The sequence below is a fragment of the Camellia sinensis genome, chromosome 15, assembly GCF_055761805.1.
Source record: "Camellia sinensis isolate YWXY chromosome 15, ASM5576180v1, whole genome shotgun sequence".
Classification (NCBI taxonomy): Eukaryota; Viridiplantae; Streptophyta; class Magnoliopsida; order Ericales; family Theaceae; genus Camellia; species Camellia sinensis.
The window spans coordinates 38648709-38672916 of NC_138975.1; the positions used below are offsets into that span (position 1 = coordinate 38648709).

The 24208-nt window shown below is 36.8% G+C and overlaps 2 protein-coding genes across 5 annotated transcripts in view; both read left to right on the top strand.

The window, feature by feature from the left end:
- Positions 1 to 3257: 3257 nt before the first annotated feature.
- LOC145813928 (phosphatidylinositol/phosphatidylcholine transfer protein SFH13-like) overlaps positions 3258 to 24208 on the top strand; it is a 28620-nt gene continuing 7669 nt past the window's right edge. The window contains exons 1-3 of one of the 4 annotated variants that reach the window (XR_014357361.1): positions 3272 to 3828; positions 14563 to 14699; positions 15274 to 15341. Coding sequence is in view for 1 of the 4 variants with exons in the window: in XM_082910351.1 (XP_082766477.1) it covers positions 23862 to 23941 (80 nt within the window). In the remaining 3 variants the exon portion in view is untranslated. Of the gene's footprint in view, positions 3829 to 5016; positions 5532 to 14562; positions 14700 to 15273; positions 15342 to 21590; positions 23942 to 24208 lie in introns of those variants that run through there. The other 3 variants (XR_014357359.1, XR_014357362.1, XM_082910351.1) reach the window with 3 other exon arrangements.
- Positions 18089 to 20673, top strand: LOC145813927 (protein JASON-like). Its single transcript, XM_082910350.1, has one exon. It carries the CDS (start codon positions 18533 to 18535, stop codon positions 19160 to 19162), a length of 630 nt encoding a protein of 209 aa, XP_082766476.1. The 5' UTR covers positions 18089 to 18532; the 3' UTR covers positions 19163 to 20673.

Genomic DNA, 24208 nt, shown 5'->3' on the forward strand with positions numbered 1-24208 from the left:
TTCTTACCAAGTTGATTTTCAACTTCATTCTTATATTGAATGAAAGTTTCCAAAGTTTCATCCTTGGTTCGAATTAAATAAACATAACTATATCTAGTATAGTCATCTATTAAAGTGATAAAATACTTTTTCTCACCTCTAGTTTGAATTGATTTAAAATCACAAATGTCACTATGAATTAATTCAAGTGGTTCTGTACTTCTTTCAATTGAATGAAAAGGAGTTTTAGATAATTTTGCCTCAACGCAAATTTCACATTTATTATTTGAATCAATGTCAAATTTAGGTAAACATTCCATATTAATTAATCTACGCAAAGATCCATAATTAACATGTCCTAGTCTACTATGCCATAAATTTCAAGACTCAAGCAAGTAAGAAGAAGATGTATTATTATTAATAACTGAGGATATAACGGTCATTACATTTAACTTGAAAAGGCCATCAAACATGTAACATTTTCCTACATACATCCCATTCTTAGTAAGTACAAATTTATCACTCTCAAATACTAACCTAAACCCATTCTTACTCAACAGAGATCCGGAAACAAGATTCTTGCGAATGTCCGATACATGCAGCACATTGTTAAGAGTGAGTTCCTTTCCAGATGTCATCTTGAGAACAATCTTCCCTTGTCCTTCAACTTTGGAAGTTGAGGAGTTGCCCATAAAAAGTTGTTCACCATTGTCCACTATAGAATAAGATATGAACATCTTTTTGTCGGCACAAATATGGCAAGTAGCACCAGTGTCCACCCACCATTCTTTAGGATTTCCGACAAGATTTTCTTCGGAAACAACTGCAGAAAGATTGATATCATCTACACCATTGGAAATATTGTCCACTTCTGTCATGTGGGCTTGAGCAAGCTTCTTGCTTGTTCTTCTTTTGTTTTTGCCTTTGCTACGACAATCTCTGGCCCGATGTCCCTCTTTGTCACAAATGTAACATTTGCCATTAAACTTGTACTTTTTATTTCCCCTCCCCCTCTTTAGAGCCTTGTGATGAACTTTCTCTAGAAGACTTTTGTTTCTTGGTTTTTGAAGCATGTTCCACCACATTTGCCTTAGACTCTATAGGATACTTACCAGCCCGCTTTTCAGAATTGCGATTGTCCTCCTAAATCCTCAAACGCACAATTAATTATTTCATCAAAATTTCTTTGTGCTTGTGTTTGAGGTAGTTCTTGAATTCCTTCAAGCCTTGTGGTAATTTTTCAATTAAGGCTGCGACTTGGAAGGATTCACTGAGAGACATGCCTTCTGCGTGAATGTCATGCAGAATAAGTTGGAAACTTGAACTTGACTGATCACAATTTTTGAATCAACCATTACAAAATTCAGAAATCTGCCAACCACAAATTTCTTTGAGATAAAGTGTAGATCGCATCAAGAGCTTCCTTTTGATCCGAGTGGTTCATGATTTTGTTAACATCAAGTTTTTTCAAGCTTTTCTCTTTCACCCTTCTAAACTTGAGGCAGGGATACTTTGCACCTCCTTATGTGTTTTAACTTAGCTATTTGTTTTATAAAACCAAATTGTGAAAGAAATGGACTTTTGAACAATCTTGGGTTTTGGTTCGAACTTAAAAGAAGGGGTTTTCAAATGGTTTCATAGATATGATTGTGGGATTGGAAATGAGGTGTAAAGGTAACAAAATGGTTGGTTTTGATATTTGGAGCTAGCTTTGGAAGAAAATGAGGGGTTTTGCCCTAAATGTTGATTTTGTATAAATAAAGATATTGATGTTGGAAACATAGAATTTAATTGTTATTGATGAAGATGGTGGAGTTGGGTATGTATTACCATTCACATCTTGAAATTTGGAAGGTTTATCTTTATGGAAATTATTTTGTTTTATCTATTTAGAGATATTTATTTTAGGCTATCAGTGGAGGATAACTATGATTATTGTAGAAACTGCATGAGAACTAAGAGAATAAAAAAAATATTTCTCATTTATCCATATCGAGCATTGTCATATGTTTACACATTTGAAATATGTATATTGTTTTGAGAAATGGTGAATAGTTGGTGAATCTGGGTAGGGGGTGTGGTTACTATGATAAGTTGGCCTGTGTGTCCTTGGTGAAAGACCAGAAACTCGCGCAGATAGGTGTCGAGCCTTCCGGTTAATATTGGTAAAAATGACAAAAGAGTAAAGCTTGTATAGCCTGCTATTAGACACATACCTAGAGATTCATAGAGTTGTATTCAAAATCCAGTTTTCTATAAAAAGGAAAATGTTTCATGAATGGTAACATAAACTTGGCATGGCCTGATTTGAAAGAGATATAAAACGTTTTATCATGAGCATTGCATATGCATTTTACCCTTATAGCTTTGTTAAGACTCATGTGTTGTGTTGGATTATTTCTACTGAGTTTTGGCTCACCCTATGTGGGAAAAACATTTCAGGTGCTGATGATATGCCTCCATCAAGGCAATAGCTTGGAGGACTTAGAGCAAGTGCTTCATTTTGTTTAATTATGTAATTATTTTGTACAAGCCAAGGGCTTTTATATGTATTGGGATTTAAATCCATTTTGTTGTAACCAAGTACTAACTTGGAAGGTTGTAAGCCTTTAAGGCATTCTCTTAATTGTTTATTTTTCGTTTTGTTTCCTTACCATATAACACATGCTATAGATTCAAAGTCAGACTTATGAATGTATATCTGCATGTGTTGCTCTTTTATATAAGAAATTGGAATTAATGGAAGTTAATTGTTTCATCTTATGTCGTCTTTTAATTAATATCGTGGATGGGTTGTTATATTTATTTTGGAGCGTTACAAACCGAATGCGGAGAGGAGTGGCTATGGTGCTGCCACGATGATGCTGACGCCAACGCTAGTGGCCAGATCTAAAAGTGGTGGAGATTATGATTTTAAATTAAATCTTTTTAAGTAGGGGCGTATATGGTTCGGGTTGGTTTAGTTCTAAGAAAATTTGGCAACCAAACTAGTTCTAACAGTTTTGAAATTTTGATAACCAAATCGAACAATTCACGCCTATAGAACCAAACCAAACCAAAAGAATGGCTCGGTCCTGGATTGATTAACAATGCCCTTTTTCTAGAAGCAAAATACAAATAAAACAAAATGATCATTCAAAAAAAAAAAAATCCTAAAACATCAATCAAGTGAGATTTCCAACATCAAAATTGAAAAACACAGAAGAAACAAGCAATGAACTTTCAAACTTTTCAACAGCTAAATCATCGTCAATTAGTGGGAAATAGGAAGAGAGTGTGAGAGAAAAGGAGACCATAGTGAAGACAGGGAGACGAAGGTGTAAAAGTGAGAAAGACCCCTTAAATTTTGTTTCAGTCTTTGGTACTTCCCCATGTAATAAATTTACAGAAATGCTTCGGGCCCCAGTGAAATCGACCCCCACGACCCCCAGCTAAGCTAGAAAGTCATCTAAGAGGTCACATGACTTGGAGAGCCACACACTTTCTCTTTCTCTCTTGTTATTCAGAATTCAAAATTGAATATCAACGAGGTCGAATATCAAAGAGATACAGATACCTCATCTATATCACATAGACGGAGATATAGATCTCTCCCCCAACAGCTACTCCCTTTCACTCCGACGTCCTCTTTCTCTGACGCCCGACGTCCCCTTCAATCCGACGCCCGACAGAGTTCTCCCTTGACAGCTCCTCGACGTCCTCTTACTATGTTCTTCACTCCGATGCCGACGTCCCCTTCACACTAGACAGCTCCTCTTTCTCTATCCTTCCTTTGACTCCGACGCCCGATGCCGACTCCCTCTCTCTCTCGCTCTCTTTCCCTCATTCGACAAAGACAACGACTAAGAGGTAATCTTGTAGATATATATATATATATATATATTCAGTATTCACACTGTATTGTAATTGTGTATATACCTTCATGTTAGATGTTGTATATATATTAGGTAATCTTGTAATCTGTGTATATATATATTCAGTATATATGTATGTTGTATATATATTAGGGCTTGGGATAAAATGTTGGATGTTGAACAAGATGGGTTGAATGTTGTAAAATGTTAGAATTAGGGCTTTTCACAATCTCATAAACAATTTGAATGTTGGATTTTGGCCTTCTGATTTGGGAATTGAGTATACTTTACCTTACCTACCACCTGTTCGATGAAATTCCTGAACCAAATCTTCTACTCATTCATAGATTATTCCACTGATTTAGGTATGATAAATGGCTTGGGAATGACTTCTTGTGTTTCATTTCAACATTTGTTGGTTGCTCATTGACATACCTTCATGTGAGAGAGCTTTTTTTGGAGCAAACCCACATGAATTTATAAGGTAATGGTTTGGTTGGTAAGTCCAAACCATTACCTTGGCAGGTCCAAACCATTACTTTGGAGCAAACCCACATGAATCTCTTGTGTCACATTTTAAAATACTGTTGGCAGGTCCAAGATAGGTGCTTTACAATGTTTAATTAGTGAGTCTATACAATTTATACCTAGGTACACTATCACACCCACCAACATGGTCGGCATTGCAGAAGGTCCATATATTCTAACAAACATGCACAGAACATTAAAATTGTTCTCCAACACATCATCCTACAAGAAAAAACACACAATCTATGATCTAAAAAGAAAAGGATTAGCTGAAATGAAAATGGAAAGAAAGACCTCACTATAAATGGACTCACCTCATAGTCAAACCCATAGCATTATCATGTCATCTTGTTACTAGAAATCTATAGTATGCTTCTCACACATTATAGAAACAACAAAAAGAAGAAGAAGAAGAAGAAAAAGAAGAAGAGTATCATTATGTTACACAATTGAATTAAGTAATGTAAAAGCAGCAAAAATAACAATGCAAGAAAACCAGCCAGACATAAAGCTAAAAAAAAGATCCCAGAATCTAAAAATTGGGTGTTTGGTTTGGTTTGGTTTTCATTGGTGTTATTAACGTTGTGATGATTTAAATAAATTTAAATTTAAACCCTGATTGTAATAGTTTAATGAGGATAACTTGTTTATACAGATGTCAAGTTCAAGTGTCAATGGCAGTAGCTCCGATCGGTTGACATACTTGAACAAATATTGTCCTAGATGTAATAAAAAGGCCACAATTTGAATTTCTGAGACCGATCGAAACAAAAACAAGTTATTCTACTCTTGTAATGATTATGGTACTTTTATTGGATGGTGCTTGCCTATCAATTCACAATGTAGAGATCATGAAATTCCAAGACAAGTAGAAGGAGAAGTGCCAACTATTGGCGAACAACTTCGATGTATGATTGAACAACTTCGATCTATGACCGAACAACAAAGATTAACAACGGAACAACTTCGACTTTAGAGCGCAAAGATGCACAAAATGGAACATGTGTTGTTTGTGTTGCTTATAATTGGAGCCTTTTTACTTATGTATATGTGTTTGTATGGTACTCTGATGAAAGCCAATTATTGTGAATTAATGTTTTCTTGTGTATTGAAAGCCAAATATTGTACCTGCTTTTTTATGAGTAGAATGAAATATCTATTGAACTTTTATTGCCTTTTGTTGACCTCCAACATTGGTTATGTATTGCATGTGTTTGTCCAAATGAGTTAAATTCTTGTTAAATTGTATGAAATTTTTTAACCATCAACATAAGGACCAAAAATGCAACAGTCAGGACGTCCAAATGCAACAGTTTAATTGTTTGAAACTTCACTAGATGTCCAATTTACTCCACTTGTTTGGAATTCCACTTGTTTGAAACTCCTGTGAGGACACTTTAATTTCTAAGCCATCAATTGTTTGAAACTCCACTTGTTGCTATGTCCAATTTATAATTAAATACAACAGTGAGGACCAAAAATTCACATACAAAGATGAATTGACTAAGAAAAAAAAAATTCACATACAGGTATGTCTAATTCCATGTGTATGCACATATAGGTATGTCTAATTCACATACAGGTATGTCCAATTCCATGTGCTTGCACAACAGTTCACCTTCTTTTGTGTAATAATAAATAAATAAATAAATAAAAATAAAAAAAATGGTAAAATTCAAGATCAATCATTACCTTCATAACATAAAGTAAAATTCTATCATTACTTTCAAGGTAAAATTCTACTCAACACAACATTAGAGTTTTTACTCCTAATTTCGAAATCAATCAGTAGATCAACATAAAGCATAAAATTCAAGATTCTCCTCCTTTTCCCAGGTTCCAAAATTAACTTCATAACATAACTTCATTACATAACCAATAATAATAATAACATAACTTCATTACATAACGTAGGACTTAAACATTCTAATCTCAAAAACAAACTGTAAAAGTTCAATAAACAAGTCAAACATGTCCATAATGTCCATCATTCACTTCCAGTGTGCATGCATTAGAACCTGAAGGGGTTAAAGATCTAGAACCAAAAATTTGAGTCAATGCACTCATCAAACTTCCCGGAGTGCCTCTTATAAAATCCGATGGGGTAAGAGATATGTCTCCAATAGCATTTACCACATGTGATAATTCAAGTGAAAAAGTAGATATTACAAAATAAATAAATAAATAAATAAATTGTAAATGAAAACAAGCAATTTATGTAAAGTCGTCTTATAAACACGTACCGGTACATACATACTATTTTGCATACCAACCATATAAGGATAATACGATGTATAAGCTTGAGCTTCAGCTTCAGCTTCAGTTTCAAATCAAAGCTCCTTCGTAGGCGTCAGTTTCAAATCAAAGCTCCTTAGTAGCCTACATTTCTTCAAGAATGATTAATGATTGGATTTCTATAATGTAAAAAAAAAAAAAAAAAAAACAAGTTCAACTGAATATACACTTTACCTTTGCTTTTGTTTGTTTTTTTGCCGTTGCCTTAAACCGATTGACTATTTGATCTACTTTGGCAACCTTCTGTTTGATAACTGGACGGCCTCTTCACCGAGCAACCAAAGGACTAATCACTTTCCTAGTTGTCATGACCCGAACCCATCCCTATAGATTAAGGCCATAACCGGCCAGTAATCATGAGATTACCTACGGCCTCAAATCAAATTAGAATATACTCCATCAGAGTTAAGGGGCCAAACGGAAACGACTTAAAAATTTTGTCCAATGAGCTATGCTTACATGGCATATCAAAACATTTCACATGTACTTAATAATAACTCACACCACATATTAGTAGTTAACATCTTGTATACCCAGGATCATTCAAACACATAGTCAGCTAAATCAAAAGCTTATACACATAAACGGTCTATCACGACCAATAGAAATAGCAGAAGAAATACAAAAGATCATAAACAAAGCCTCTTGCGTGAGGCACCTGGACTGACTTCGCAAAACTCGGTTCCTTTCTTAACATCCACTAAGGCTGGGGTTGAACGTCCCTTTGCTCATCTACATACATATAGATAAGAGTGAGCTAACGCCCAGTGAATAATATCAAAATAAAGAGGTTAATGAATGAGATTCGTTCATAAATGAATCATACTTATAATGTACACATTTGAACCACTATTCTCATTCACATCAGACTTACGAATCTCAACAAAGCAAAACGACATCGGGTCCAACATATCATATCCATATGTAAACGACCTCAGGTCCAATTCTTATATAAAACAATACGACCTCGGCTCCATCTATACGAAATGACCTTTGGTCCAGCCAACTCTTTATTTAAAACAACCTTTGGTCCAATTCAAACATATCAAACGGCCTCAGGCCTAATTCGAATATATTAGGCGTATCAAACGGCCTCAGGCCAATTCTCTTTATATTCATATCCATGCGTATTTCATATTCATGATCATGATCCCTTTCATTTAAACGGCCTTCAGCCCATCACGGTATTCAAACATATCAAATGATATATTCAAACAACCTTTAGCCCATCTTTTCATTCATGTCTAACGGCCTTTAGCCCAATCGTTCATATTCGATGGCCTTTGGCCCAATCATTCATGTCTGAGGCCTTTGGCCCAATTTAGTTATATCAAACATATCAACGGCAAACGGCCTGAGGCCCAATTCAGATATATCAGACGTATCAAACGGCCTTATACAAAATTAGGCATATAGAATACTCATTCATATTTCAAATCAACAAATCCATGAAACTTATACAGAAGTAGCATTCGGAAAGTAACATACTTGAAAATATCTTTACTAAGATATTACTCACAGTGATCTGCTGGTGGATTTGCTCTCGTGCTCGATCCTACACATTTCATGAACATAATGGGCCACAAACGATTCAATCCATTTTTAACTTATGCATTCCTCTTAGCCCTCTTTATTATCTTCTTACTCCATTTACAATGTTCAATGCATGCCTAAGAGTGCTCAGAAATGGAAGAGAACGGAAAATGAAACACAACACATCTTTACAAACTTTCTGAAACAGGACTCCCCGCTCGAGCGTGGCTTTGGCCGCTTGAGCAGACCCCTTTAGGTCTGCAAAAGTACTAGTTGCTTCATATTCACGCTCGAGCGCTAATTCGGACGCTCGAGCTGAGGGTCAAACATATGCCTTGGACGCTCGAGCGTGATCCTTCCCGCTTGAGCGGACGACAATGTCTACAAAACTGCTGGGAACCAGCATTTCACGCTTGAGCGGCCATTATCCCGCTCAAGCGGACATACCGGATTCTGGAATTTCTAGCAAGCTACTTGAAGCTTAATCTTGTATTCAAACTTATGTAACTTGCATAAGATGACTTATACTCCATATGCACATTTTCTAACATGATATAAATACCAAATTACAACATTATGAAGTCTAATTTTCATGAATCAATTTCATATTCATACAATCTTTGCCAAATCCATCTCCAAAACATGTAGTTGAGTCCCACAGTCCCATTTTCCATGGATGCATGCCTTAATTGACTTCCAATTCAACTCATTAAACATATCTTATACACAAACATGAAAACCCATAGCAAATTGTTACATGCATGCACACTTTGATCACAATTTCATCATGTTCATCATGCTTTGCATTCAAATATGCATCTACAAGGCAATTTCTTACATGCATGTGCATTTTAGACTTTAATTTCATCAAAATTAACTCAATTCAAGTCCTTGATCATCATCTAACATGAATTCACAAAAATCACAACTTAAACTCGTGGATTTACTCACCTAGGAGCTTCAATCTTCACAAATTCTTGTTAATTCTTGAGTGTAGCTTCCCAATCCACAATCTTTGAGTCAAAATGCACAATTCTCCCTCTTTCTCTCTCTAGAATTGACACACTCTCTCTCTAGAGAGCAAATTCAGATTTTAAGCTCAAACATATGGTGAGTTTAAGTGTATAAGGGCCTATTTATAGGCTATCTTAATCAAATTGATTAAGCTTAAGTAATAACACTCTAATTAAACATTCTGAATCTAATTATTTCGATCCAAATCAATTTTCAATTAAATTTCACCATAGGCTCTAAAAATTACACTAATCACAATAGCGTAATTAATTTTAGGTTCTGTGGCCGGTAGGGCCTTCAATTTAAATTCTAAAACAGATAATCAAACAGATTTTCCTACAGTGAACAGATAAAAATTCAAAACCACATATATTCGTATAAATGGCATTCAAAATCATATCAAACACATAATCACAATCATAATCAAGATTAATTAGCATAACACGAACCAGGGTTATCACACTAGTAGCAGACACTATTGTAGAACCGGTGACAATGGGACTTTTTCTTGAAGATGGAATCAAATTAGTACAACCTGGTAAATTACGCCCATCAGCAGATTCATATTTTATGATTCTATCCTTCATTTCATCTAACCCAAGGTCTATAATTTTAATTTTCTTTTCATAATTACCAGCAAGTTGTACAATGCCAATCAATTTCTTGTCCATCTTCTCATAGCAACTTGCACTGAAATCATCCTCAAAGCCACTGTATGTGGTTTTGATGCATGTGTACTCTCGAACCAAATCTTTTCTCCATCGTGGCAGAATGTATTTATTTGGCACCTCATTTATGCACCTTCTCACAAGCACAGCGAGTGAGTGAGCACACATAATGCCTCTAAACTCAAACAACTGACACATATATTGAACTTCACATTCAATTGAATTAAAATAGACAACAAAGTCCACATGCTTCATCTTCTCACAAACTACCATCGCTTCTTGGACATTATATGTACAAATTGATCCCTTATCTTTCACAATCAACACTTGACAATAAACTTATCTCTTCAACTCTCCTTGAACTTCTCTGAATTTTGCGTTGGTGTAGGCTTGCTGAAATTGCTTCTCAAAGCCATATATCGTTAGGCAATCAAACAATTTGTGTCGAGACTTGAAGTCTGATTTCTTCTCTTTCTCTACCTTACTTCTCAATGCATTGTCATATTGTTCAACAAATTGCTTTAATGTAGTATTTGGGTTGACATATCCATCAAAAAATGCATTCATGTTTTCACTTCGTTGTGTAGTTAACATGCCAGCCAAAAAAATGTCTTTAACATATACAGGAATCCATCGATGCCGCTCATCATATAGTACCCCCAACCAGTCATTGTCATAAATATTGAATTTTGTAAGCATCTCTTTTTGTTTATTCTCAAATACATCTCTTGTCAAACAGTCATAAACTGCATTTTGCATAGCCAACTTTAAGTTTTCATACTCAGCATATACTTTTAACTTTTTCAGAATTTTCTTCATTATATGCCATAAGCACCATTGATGTCGAGCATATGGAAAGACAATTTCTATAGCATTTTGTATAGCTCTGCACTGATCAGTTATGATAGCTTTTGGAGGATTACTTGACATGCAACTTAACCACGACTTAAATAGTTAAACAAATGTGTCAGTGTCTTTACTAGATAACAATCCACAACCAAGTAAAATAGACTGTCCATGATGATTAACTCCTACAAATGGAGCAAATGGCATGTCATATTTGTTCGTCAAATAAGTTATGTCAAATGAAACATCTCCAAATGTTTCATAAGTAGCCTGACTTCTTGCATCAACCCAAAACAAGTTTCTAATACGAAACTCCTCATCAACATCAATCACATAAAAGCACCTCTCACTATGTGCCTGCATCCTCATAAAATATCTTTGAGTTGATTCGGCATCACCATCCCCAGACATCAATCTTCTAGTTCTATCAATCAATGTAATTCCTTGCATCTCGCTCATCAAATGTCAATGACTTGTATCCCCCCGCTTCAATAACCATTGAATGATAGTTCCTAGACATCCCAATCCTTGCTTGATCATTAATTTTTAATCTTCTCTTCACAGGAGTAAGAATTTTCTTATTCATTGCAAAATAACGTGAGTCAGTAGGAATTAAATCATGATTATGCTCAAGGTTAACTGTGGTTAACATATATTTCCCATCCTTTTGTAGACTACCTCGTACCCTTGCTTTGCAACCAATTTTTGTGGACAAAGATGGCGTTTCTGATTTTTTTTTCCTCTCCCTCGCTCGAGAACATTCAATTGCAATGTTTTTTAATTGCCCATCATCTCCAAAATGTTGTGCTCTATGAGCTATAGAAAATCCAACATACTTAGCATATTTTCCATAAACATGTGTACACTTCTTCTCTTGACCTAAAACAGATACCCTTCTTTGGTTCTTCAAATTCTTTAACCTCATTTACTTAAGGATTGTCACCACCATTTGAATCAATCTTCATTCTTCCACTTTCAAAAAAAAAAAAAAAAAATTGAAATAGAATGATTTCAAAATGTTTACTAGGTAAGTTCAGTTTTCAAACTCTAATAAATTATAACAACTTCATCTAATAAGTAATATTTGACATGTTTAGAAGTTCCACAAACAAAACTAAGACACTAAAGTTTGTTAAAAAAATAAAATAAAAAGAAAAACAGAGAATTAAATTGGAAGTGGTGCCAACACCTTCATGATTAACACTGCTAAGGTGAACCATGAACACAGCAAATCCAATTGGAAGTGGTGCCAACACCTTCATGATTTTCAGAACAAAAGTTGCATCAATAAATTGTCCAAATAATCCAAACACGACTGGAAATTTGCCATTTTCTGCTATGCATTGAGAACAAGTATTCAAAAAATAAAGTAAATGGATCTTTAGTCAACAAATTTTATTTATGTAGATGCTTATTTTCTTTCTAATCAATACATTTCACTGATTAAAGTACTGAATGACTGCCATTGTTGACACTACTTGTTGATAACACAAGTTTTTCATCAATTTACCATGAAAGTAAACAAAACACCATCTTCAATATCATTAAAATAAATAAATAAATTATAAGCTATACAGATCATACTTCTATAGTATTTGACAGAGTATACTATTTCTGATAACTCTGTTTCAGAAAATCAGTGTTGCCACACTGAACACATCAATTTACCATGAATGTTTCAGAAAATCAGTGTGGCCATACTTCTAATGTTGTAAGGCTAAATCAACTATCTAATGTTGTAAGGCTAAATCAACTTTTTTTTGAATGTATTCACATGGAACACATTATTTCTCAATGTATTCTCAAACTGATTAAGTCTATCTAATTTGTTCACACTCGGCGTTGCAGACATACACAAAGATTGATGAATGTATGTATGTATGAAAGCGAGAGAAAGAGACAGAGAATGGGGGGAAAAATATTACCTGAGAAAATGCGATCAAAGATTCAGGAGACCGAGAGATTGATGATAAATGGCGGACGGACGGACGAACCAGGGACGAATCAGGAGAGCGAGAGACAGAGACGAAGTGGAGAAATAGCAAGTTCCCGGAGAGCTATGGCTGTCAATTTCTCATGATAAAATATTTATAATTTTTTAAATTATACAGAGCAATTTGTATTTTAAGGGTCTATTTGTAATTTATCCTAATAAAAAATAGTGAGACTCCAAACCTCACTGAAACTGTCTCCTAGTATTCCTATTCCTATTGCGATTAGGTTTGAATTACATTAGGCGGATTGTGGGGGGTTATAAATACATAGTCTTGTAGGTTTTCTTGTTAGGTTAGGTTCCTTGTTATTCCAAGGTAACAAGGTTGGGTTCGAAGTTGGAACGTACATAATATTAAAATATATTCCAGTATTTAGGTACAAAATATAAATGGGAAATTGGGCAGAAATTGTACCAGATGTTTTGATTCTGATTGTGAATCGAGTAGATTCGTTTGAAGATTTTGTTGCTTTTGGTGGTGTATGCACTTCATGGCGATCTGTTGCAGTCAAGCAAAATTTCAATACGTCCTCCCCTCAACTTCCCTGGCTCATGCTCTCTGAAAAAGAAGAAGAAGAAGAAGAAGAAGGCATTAATAATAATATGCGTGAATTTTTCAGTCTATCGAAAGGCATGATTCACAAAGTCCCTCTGCCGGAAGCCAGAGGTAAACGTTGTTTTGAAACACTGGGATGGTTGGTAACCATAACAAAAGACGGCGAGATGGGACTGTTGCATCCATTCTCACGCCTTCAAATTGGGCTTCCCCATCAAACTACCTTCAAATATTTTCACCAGCATCCGATGGATCTTGTGGATTTCGTATTCAAGGCAGTCTTATCTGCATCCCCTTCTCTTACTCCAAACTACGTACTCATGGTTATTCACGGAGCTGCCAAGCACCTCGGTTTTTGGAGACCCGGCGGAGATAATTCTTGGACTGTCATAGAAACCCGTGATTCCCCGTACGAGGATGTTATTTATTACAAGGGCCAATTTTATGCATTAAATAATCAAGGCTCGATTTTTGTTTGGGACGTTGGGGGTCCTAATCCAACAGTGGCACGAAAAGTTGGAGGAATAAAAAGTGAATTGCTTCGGTGTATGCAACCCTACATGGTTGAATCGGGTGGAGAATTATTGGTGGTTGCGCGATGTGTAATACATCCAGGTGACGACACAGACCCAACTTATGAGACCACTTCCTTTAAAGTGTATGAGGTTGATTTGAGCAAGGAGGCGAGATGGCAAGAGATTAACAATTTGGGGGGAAGAGCACTCTTCTTGGGTCACAGTGCTTCCATCTCTGTTGATGCCTCTAGGTTTTTCCCAGCAATCAAGCCCAATTGTATATATTATACTGACGATTACATGGACATGTACACATACCCAGTTGACAACAACCCAGGAGGTGGGAAGGACATGGGTGTTTACAACTTGGAAGATGGAAGCAAGGAACCACTCAACTACAAAGGACAATCCCTTAGTTATACTTGTCCTCCAGCTTGGGTCTTGCCTTCTTTCTGAAGTGCTTGTTTCTCTGTTACTCGCTCTTGTGGAGGACGATCATGTCCTCTTTTTAAGTTGTTATTTTCTACATACACTCAACTTTAGCCAGCCCTTTTTCGATTAATTTGTGTTTTTTCTGTTTTGTTTCTAGTCTAGATTTTGCAAGGGCCCTGGATTGTATTGGATAGTTATTTAAATTATTTGTTATTATCAGTGTCTTTAACTTGTTTGCTCGCAATTCAGTTCTATTTTTGTTTGAATACCGTGAATCAAAGACTTGATAGGTAGGATTGTTCTGTTCAGTTCTATTTCTACATTTTTATTTTTATGATGATTGTTTTAGCTGGTCTTGCATGGAAGGATTGATTGGTAGGCAGTGGCTTTTATAGTTCCAACTTCAGAATCTAACAACAAATTTGAAACAAGATTGTATAGGAGCAACTCAGTTCTCTGGAGGGCTTTCCTAGGAGTCTCCCTAAGGTATCATATTTCTTTGGTTTCATTTGCGCTTTATAAAGACTGATGGTTGACAATTGGATTTGCTGTTAGATCCTTTCAGCGGATCCTGCTTCAACTGCTGAGAATTGGGGTTAGGTCCTACAGAATACTGTTATGTCTGTGCTTGGAAATTCTGACCTGATTGAATAAGGGTTTCTTTTTCTTCTGACCCGAAGCTTTTCACATTTTAAACAAGATTACATAGCGGCAGCTGCATTTTTTGACTAGATTTTGAAAATTGATAATACGATTTAATTTAGTTCATTATTGATGGAAAAATATATAGACCCATCTTTTCTCTTTTTTGTCTCCTTCAAAGACACCATCTATTGTCTAAAGTTAATGACAGAATAGTAATTTAATTGAAAATGGCTCAGAAGAGGATATCAGGTTGAACTTGTCTGTACTTCTCTTTGTAAAGTAATTAGAAGGATTAAGTTTTATAAATGTCTATTGAAGTTTGTTAGCGTGTCATAATGTGTTATAGTACTATGTTACCGCCAAACATCGTGTTTCGTACTGATGGTTGTATTTACTGGTTCTATTCTGTGTGCAGATCACTTCGACCACTGAGAACCAAGGGTTAGATTCTGCAAAATAGTGTGCTTTGATATTTGAATAATGGTAAACACCATATCTTTGGTTTTCTCCTGTAACAAGCTGAACTTCTTTACATTTGAAACTGAATTTTGCTGATTTTAGTTGATGAGGAAAGTACAAATATGTCATACTTTTCCTTCTAAGGATCATTAAGTCTGTATTAAGTTATCTGATATGAATTCTAAACTCACTGTCCTCTTCCACCGTATTCAGCTTTAAATTTCTATTAACAAGATGAAATTCATTAATCCGTTTTTTCAGAACAAATATAGTTTCTCAGAAGTTGATTTTTCAAAAATTATGACCATTTTTTTTTTGCTTCTAACTGTAATGAAATTCTTATTTCAAATTTTGTTACTTTGGCCAACTTATAAGTGAAATAAGAATGTCATTAGTACTGGGAACCAAGGGTTAGATTCTGCAAAATAGTGTGCTTTGATATTTGAATAATGGTAAACACCATATCTTTGGTTTTCTCCTGTAACATGCTAAACTTCTTTACATTTGAAACTGGATTTCACTGATTTTAGTTGATGAGGAAAGTACAAATATGTCATACTTTTCCTTCTAAGGATCATTAAATCTGTATAAAGTTATCTGATATGAATTCTAAACTAACTGTCCTCTTCCACCTTATCCAGCTTAAAATTTCTATTAACAAGATGAAATTATTTGATCTGTTTTTTCAGAACAAATATAGGGGTGGTTTGAGATGTCCTAAATAATTGTACTTTTTGATTTTTTTATGAAATATGGGTTGGGTTTGAAGTAATGTGGTAGAGAGGTGAGGTGACTTAAATAAGATGATGTGACTTAAATAGGATAGTGACTTTTTGACTTTTTAGATTTTTTAGTTTATGCCAAACAAGGTCTTAGTTTCCTAGAAGTTGATTTTTCAAAATTACGGCCATTTTTTTTGGTTCTAATTGTAATAAAAATTCTTATTTCAAATTTTGTCACTTTGGCCAACTTATAAGTGAAATAAGAATGTCATTAGTGCTGAGAATTTTTTTTTTTTTAATGTTAGTGTATTTTTTGAAGCTGAGAAAAATCTCATTAGCGTCTTTCTCATGAGAATTTGGAATAAGTAGTGTGGTTGTGGAGCTGAGAAAAATGGGAAAGTTGAGAGCTCATTTCTTTAGGTTCTCTCTTTAGGTAGTGTTTGGTTCATTGGAATGGAATGGTTATTCATTCCATCAAAATATATATTCCTATGTTTGGTTGACTAAAAAAATAAAGAAAAATGCATTACAATTGGAATCGTCATTCACCATTGTAAAGGAATGATCATTCCATAGGTGAGCTTAAGGAATGATCATTCCATTCCATCTAATTCCTATGAACAAAACGGAGCATTAGGGTTTCCACATTTGATCCTCCCCTTTCCCCCCAATTTCTCTCAACTTCCATTGCTAGAGGAGCTCAGGAAAACAGTTTCCGTTGTGAATTGAGATACCAATTTTGTCTTTCGTGTCTCACAAATAGGTTACTTCAAAACTTCTATTTTAGACCTTTTAAACACTAGTTGAAGACCAAAAAATATTCTCTAGCCCATATTCCCGGGCGTACCCTACATCCCATGTCCTGTAATTTGCGAAACTTAAATATTACCTAACTACTTAAACCTATTAAAAAGCCATTAGATCCATCCAATTGCATAATAAATTGAAATAAACACAAATGAAGTCCTCCAATTGTGTAGAGAGCTTGATAGGCAGAATAAAAATGTTCTGTTACTAACCAACAGATGGATCAGTTTGCTGCAAATAAAATGCAACAGATGTCACATATTAAACACTAGTTGAAGACCAAAAAATATTCTCTAGCCCATATTACCGGGTGTACCCTACATCCCATGTCCTGTAATTTGTGAAACTTAAAAATTACCTAACTACTTAAACCTATTAAAAAGCCATTAGATCCATCCAATTGCATAATAAATTGAAATAAACACAAATGAAGTCCTCCAATTGTGTAGAGAGCTTGATAAGCAAAACAAAAATGTTCTGTTACTAACCAACAGATCAATCAGTTTGCTGCAAATAAAATGCAACAGATGTCACATATTACATATTGATCAGTTTGCTGACAGAGACAGCGGAGGTAGAATTGATGCAGGTTATTAGTTCAAACCTAGAAACCTAAAGGCCTCTTTATCATGAGCAGATAGTAACCACCAATAAAATCAGCCTTGCAAAAATTTGTGTGGAAGTTAATACAAATACAATTTTGCTAGAGGATTTTAAACCCCCCCCCCCCCCCTTTTTTTTTTTTTTTTTTTTCTTCCTTCTAGAAATGGTGATAGTGTAGTAGTAAAAGGTAAATATCAATGGGAACCCCTTGTCCGAACAAAATGCCAAACCTTCGAGCATATTGAGATAAATTCATGGAAACTAGAGTGGTGATTGGAGAGAACTCCTGTAACAAGGGTGGTGTTAAGTCGGTAGGACATGAGAAGTGCTCCTCCATCTAGGGAAGAAAACAAAAAGGAAGCCTGGAAAAGAAGATCCACAACCTGAGTTTTGCTGGAGAGAGTTATTGCATACCTTTACATCCAGCCCAAGAAATCATGCCTAAAACCTTTGAATAAATCCAGTAGGTCCAAGAATGGGGGTTAGTTTTTGTTTAGTTTGTTTCTTGTTTTACCTACCCTCTGGAGCTATGACAGTTGTGTATTTGCCTTAACTTTGGGGTTTTCAAGTGTGTGCATGTTTTGTGCCTACCCTTTTGGGGTTGTAAGAGGATGTCCTAAAGAAATGGTGTAATTTACTGTTAGAATTTCCCATCTTTACCTTCACCTACTCCACTACACACTCCACTTCACCTACCTCCACTTCACCACACACTCCACTTCACCTAACCCACTATCACCTCCACTACACCTACTACCACATTTTCTTCTATATATAGATTGTATAGGAATTGTAAACAAATCCATCAATTAATCAGTAATACATACATAAATTCTAACATGGTATCAGAGCAAGGTTAAGAACTTTGTGATTCCGCTTCACCGGCGGGCGGCAGACTCGCCTTCGCCGTCCGCCGGACAAACCCAAATTTTCTAATTCTCTTTCTCCTTCCTCAACAAACTGATTCATCACCCAACCCGTGAATCAACGGTCCAGATTCACCTTCCTCTCTGGGCTTGTTCGAATCGCCTTCCTGTGCTTCCTTCCCTCCTTCGATTCATAAAACAGCTTTCCCCAAAGATAATGGTGTCGATGGATCGTGGGTGTGAACGAACAGAACCACTCCCTTCGAATCTCAGAAAACCTGTTGTATCTCGGAATCCTCTGTCATCCTTACTACTTGCCGATGATAAAGAAGGATTGCCATGTCAGGATGAGAAAAATCCTACCTTGAGGACTCCAGAGCATGGCAACAACAACAGGGAGCTCAAGGATGAGGGCAGATTTCTCAAAGCCTGTGGAACCTTACTTGAAACTCCACCAGAACTTCGAGAAGGTTCTGGAAAATTTACAGATCTATCTTGCGATGGAGATTCGGAACCTTCAAAGTTCCATTCTTGGCTACCTAACACATCCATAGAGAAACTTAAGTTGGAGAAGCAACCTGATCAACCTCCGACTCCTATCAATCTTTCCGAAAAACGGGTAAAGGGATTGGATTTTTTGGAGCAAACACCCAGCAGCTGTATATTTAACGGGCAGAATGCTGGATCCATCTCTTGCAGCTCTACTCAAGACGGTGGGGTTGGAAGTGTTGCTAATCAGATCAGTAGCACCGCAACTTCTTCAGTTACGCCTTTGGGGACTCCGACTTCTCCGCCGCCGGCATCTTCGCCGCCTTCTCCACCTTCGTCGCCGCTAGCCGAGTCTTGAAATTAGCCGAGTCTTGAAGGACTACAGCGAGAATTTCAGATTTGCAGAGAGGGACGGGGTTCTTTATCTTGGCTGGAAGAATAGGGTTTTGGCAACATCCTCTGCGAAAGATAGTGCATCACTATCTCACATTAACGACATGACCCACGTGGTCTAACTTTTTCTTTTTTTTTTTATTATATCCAACTCACTCCACTCATATTTCCCACTCCCGTGCCCCTTTTTTGAACTCATTTCCTCTTCTTTTTTTTTTTATTTATTTTTATTTCGTTTACACCAAGACACCCATACACACACCACTCACGGTTTATCTCTCTCTAAAGACCCACACCACTCACTTTCTTTATTTGTTCTTTTATTTCCTTTACACCAAGATACCCATGTGCCTTGTCCCCTCTCTCCTCCGTTTTTGATTCCCAATTTATTATTTTTATTTATTTTTCTTTATTTCTTTAACAAAAAAAAAAAAAAAAAAAAAAAAAAGCAGACGAACTGCAAACTCATTTTATTCATATCGGGCCTCACTCCGATCATCATTTTACACAAAAAAAAAACAAACAAAAATACAAACAAAACATCCACACCCACAGTGGAATTTTTCTTTTCCCTTCTCTATTCTACTGCAGGTCTCTTCTTCTTACTTTTATCTTGGGTGTCCCGTACCAGTCCGGTCTCCGTGTTTCCTTGTCCACTGAGCACGTTCACTCCCCCATACTCCTCCACTGCAGCATATGGAGGACCTCCAAATCGGAACATTACGGTGGCCTTCCGCTTCAGCTCCTTGTTTTCTGCCCTTAGCACGCTAATCTCTGCTCGCGCATCCTTATACATGCGTTGGAGCAGAGCCAGCTGGGAGTTTAAATGCTGCACCTCATTTGTCCTACTCTGCAGCCGGTTCGACAAATTTGTGACCGCCGTCATGCTTTCCACACATGCCTTCAAAGTATGCTGATTGGCCTCCACATCCGACAGCCCTGCCATTCTTTGCTCCACAGACCGCATCGGAAAGTTCAACGGAGTATACCCCGCGGTACTTGGTTGAGGTTCCAGTGCCCCCGCACCAGTTCTCTCTCCTGTTGACTCGTTGAGGTCGGGAAAGAGAGTGAGCAGACTCCGGGAAGACGAGGCCATTTTCTGGGCACAAGAGTATTACAGACTATTTCTCGCCACAGAGTGTTACCGAATCTCTCTCAGCACTCTCTCTCAGAATATCTCTCGCAGCTTTTCTCTGCCTCAGCCTCAGCCTCCGTTTTCTTTGCCTCAGCCTCAGCCTCTGTCTTATAGCCGAGGCAGCCACGCGCATCGCGCGCCTTTTGACGCCGACAAACGGGCACGCAAGCCAAGGCGCCCACGTGCCTCGCCATCATGTCCGGCACACCTTTTGATGAATTGGGCACGCCTTTTAATGGCACATCTTTTGATAAAGTGGGCGCGCCTTTTGAGGGCGCGACTTTTGAGGGCTCACTATATATATCCATATATCTATATATTTGGGCAGCCTATATACACCATCATACAGTGTATTTTTTAGGGGTCCGACAAGACTCTGTAAACTGTCCCGACATTGATTCCGGTTAGCTCCTTTATGGGTCCGACAAGACTCTGTAAACTGTCCCGACATTGATTCCGGTTAGTTTCTACAAGGGTCCGACAAGACTCTGTAAACTGTCCCGACATTGATTCCGGTTAGCTCCTTTATGGGTCCGACAAGACTCTGTAAACTGTCCCGACATAGATTCCGGTTAGTTTCTACAAGGGTCCGACAAGACTCTGTAAACTGTCCCGACATAGATTCCGGTTAGTTTCTACAAGGGTCCGACAAGACTCTGTAAACTGTCCCGACATTGATTCCGGTTAGTTTCTACAAGGGTCCAACAAGACTCCGTAAACTGTCACAACAACTGTCACCACATTGTCTGCTACAACGGTCCGACATGACCCCATAAACTGTCTTCTACAACGGTCCGACATGACCCCATAAACTGTCTTCTACATCGGTCTGACACCACCATACAGTGTCCTCTACAACGTTATGACACCCCATACAGTGTCTTCACCAACGGTCTGACACGACCATACAGTGTCTCCTATCCTTTTTTATTTTTATGTATTTTCTTGTTTTGTTACTCTCTCCAAACTCAAGTTGGTTAGTTTCTCTCCTCCTTGAGTTTGCGGGGGGCTGTTAGAATTTCCCATCTTTACCTTCACCTACTCCACTACACACTCCACTTCACCTACCTCCACTTCACCACACACTCCACTTCACCTAACCCACTATCACCTCCACTACACCTACTACCACATTTTCTTCTATATATAGATTGTATAGGAATTGTAAACAAATCCTATATAGATTGTATAGGAATTGTAAACAAATCCATCAATTAATCAGTAATACATACATAAATTCTAACATTTACCACAAGGACTAATGGTGTAATTTTTACCCTAAAGAAAATGGCGCTGCCATAGGGTCTTAATTGAAGAGAATATCCAAGTGACCTCATTACAAACCTGATTTCAAAATTACTACAAAAGAGAAGAGAAAGTTCCAATTCTCTCATGAAGGTTCATATGTGAAAATAATGAAAATATGAAATTTTTTGAGGACATTGGCAAATTCAAATAAGAAAATCCAAGCATGTACCCAATAGGCGAAATTCAGTCCATGTATCTCAAAAACTAGATCAAGGAATAAAACTACCTGGGATTAAATTCATAGCATGCAGCGAAAAGAACTTAAACACAAGCTTATTATTGTATTCCATATGTGAAAAGCACTAATTATCAAGGTAATAGACTAGCTTTCTGAGGGGTTTAAAACTGACCCCAAGCCAGCAACTAAAATGAGGGAAAGCATTAGCATAGTATAATTATGCCCAAGAAGGGGGAGGGGAGGATATGGACCAGGTTTTTGGCTATGTTAGGATAGTTTTAGATAGGTTGGCTACTTTTAAAGATGTGGTTTAGTTGCTTGTTTTTCATGCTTGTTCTCATATTTTTCCGTTGTCTTGTACGCTTGGAATTCAATGGTAGTTCATTGGGAGAGTGGCATCGTCTTAGGGAAAGTTGATTTCTGCATTAAGGGTTTGGCATCATCTTTGGAGGAGTTGATTTTTTGTGTATTTAAGGCATAGGTCCCTTGCTATGATTGCCTCTATGAGTCGTGTACTTAGCTTGACTTTTCTCCCTTGTATAGTACCCTCAATTGGGTTTTAGCTAATACTTATAAGCTCTCACTTTTGATGTTCTCCAAGAGCTAGTTGTGTTTTCTTGTATGCCATAGGGATAAGATATCCCATTGATCTTCGATTTTTCATATGACGCATCATCCATATCATTTTTTGATCGCCGCCATAGCATTAGCAGTCTACCTTATGGTTCTTTTATCTCCCGTCTAGTGATGGTCCTTGAGATTTTGTTTGAACACATTGAGCCTTGCTCTAGGATTCATTGTGACCTATATTTACTCCTGGATTTGCATGTGTTGGTGCATGGAACTTTTTTACTATAGCTTTTAGTGATGATGATGTTTTGGCTTTTGATACTGATGATAATGAGTAGTTGTATTGGTTAACTTGTTTTTTTCATCTCTTTTGTGCTACTTTTGTATGTTCCTTTTGGCCTCCTGTGGCAAAAGTGGAAGAGACACTACAAGAAAAATGGGCTATACCGGCATTTATATAACTGCGTTTTTTAAAACGCTGTGCATGAGGCAGCGTTTTGTGAAGAAATTCCGTGTGTTGAGATGTCAGTATCCTATACAAGGCATGGTTTGGGCGTATTACTGGGCTGGACATAATTCGGTCCATCATGCCTCTATCTAGACTTCACTCTCTCCTCAGGAAATACTCTTTCATAAAACCCTTCCCTACTCTCCCACAACAAAATTGTACACAACAATACAGAGAAAGAAAGAGAGGATTTTTAATTTTTAGTGAGAGAAAGCTTTGCAGAAATTGATGCAGGACAGCGCTGTAAGAGCTGTTCTGGGGCAGTGAAAGAACCAGTGAACACTGTTTGGGCTGTTAAAGTGCAGAAAATCACAGAGGGAAAGGAGGAGAAGAAGAAGAAAAGTCTAGGAATCACTCCTAGAATTTCTTAGGCATCACACCTATGGTTTAATTGCATCACACAACCCATAAAATTCTCTAAAATATGAAGTCTATTGAATTAATAGCATTACATGGCTTTATATAGAACTAAGAGGCTTCTTAAACCAACTAGAATCAAAAAAGGAAACTACTATATTATTTTTGACTTCTAAAATTAATTTAAGACTAAATAAGAAACATAAATAGAACCCAATTAAATAACTCGACCCGCAAGACGACCCACGGACGACCCTTACAACCCATGACAACAAAAATGAAAATTACCAAAATACCATTGACTTAAAAATCCTACAAAACATAAAATAATACCCTAATAATACTAGAAACATAATTATATAAAATTCCTATTAGTTTCTCTATGGAATCATGCCAATGTCTAAGTATCATCATTTCTCTGAATTTAGCCTTCCTTGAGCTTCTTATACTCTGCATCAAAAATGGTGTCTAGGTTTTGGATCCGATGAATTCTTCAATTCTCACTAATTGCTTTGTCTAGGCTTTGGATCTGCTTGTTCTTCTTCAATTTCTCTCTAACAGCTTTGTCATTGGCCTCGGAAAGCAAGGAGATACAATCGAAGGAGATCATGATCACTCTAGATCACTCCAACTTCTCTGAAATTGTTGTCAAACATAATTTCGTTGTCATTGAGATCTACGCTCCATGGTAATTATTAAATTCATTTTGATTTGATTTCACTCTTGTGCTTTTTGATTGATTTTGGTCATGCTAATCTGTTGAAATGTGTATGTATTTGAAGAATAGGAGGTCAGTTTTTTGCAGAAAAAATGGAGACTAACTTCTACGCTTGTTTCTCTCTGTCCTCTGCTCCCTTTCTTGTCTCTCTGCCCTCTGCCCTCTTTCTTGTCTCTCTGCTTTGTCTTCCCTATTCCATTGTAGTTGCCGCCTAATGTAACTCTGCCTATCCACCTC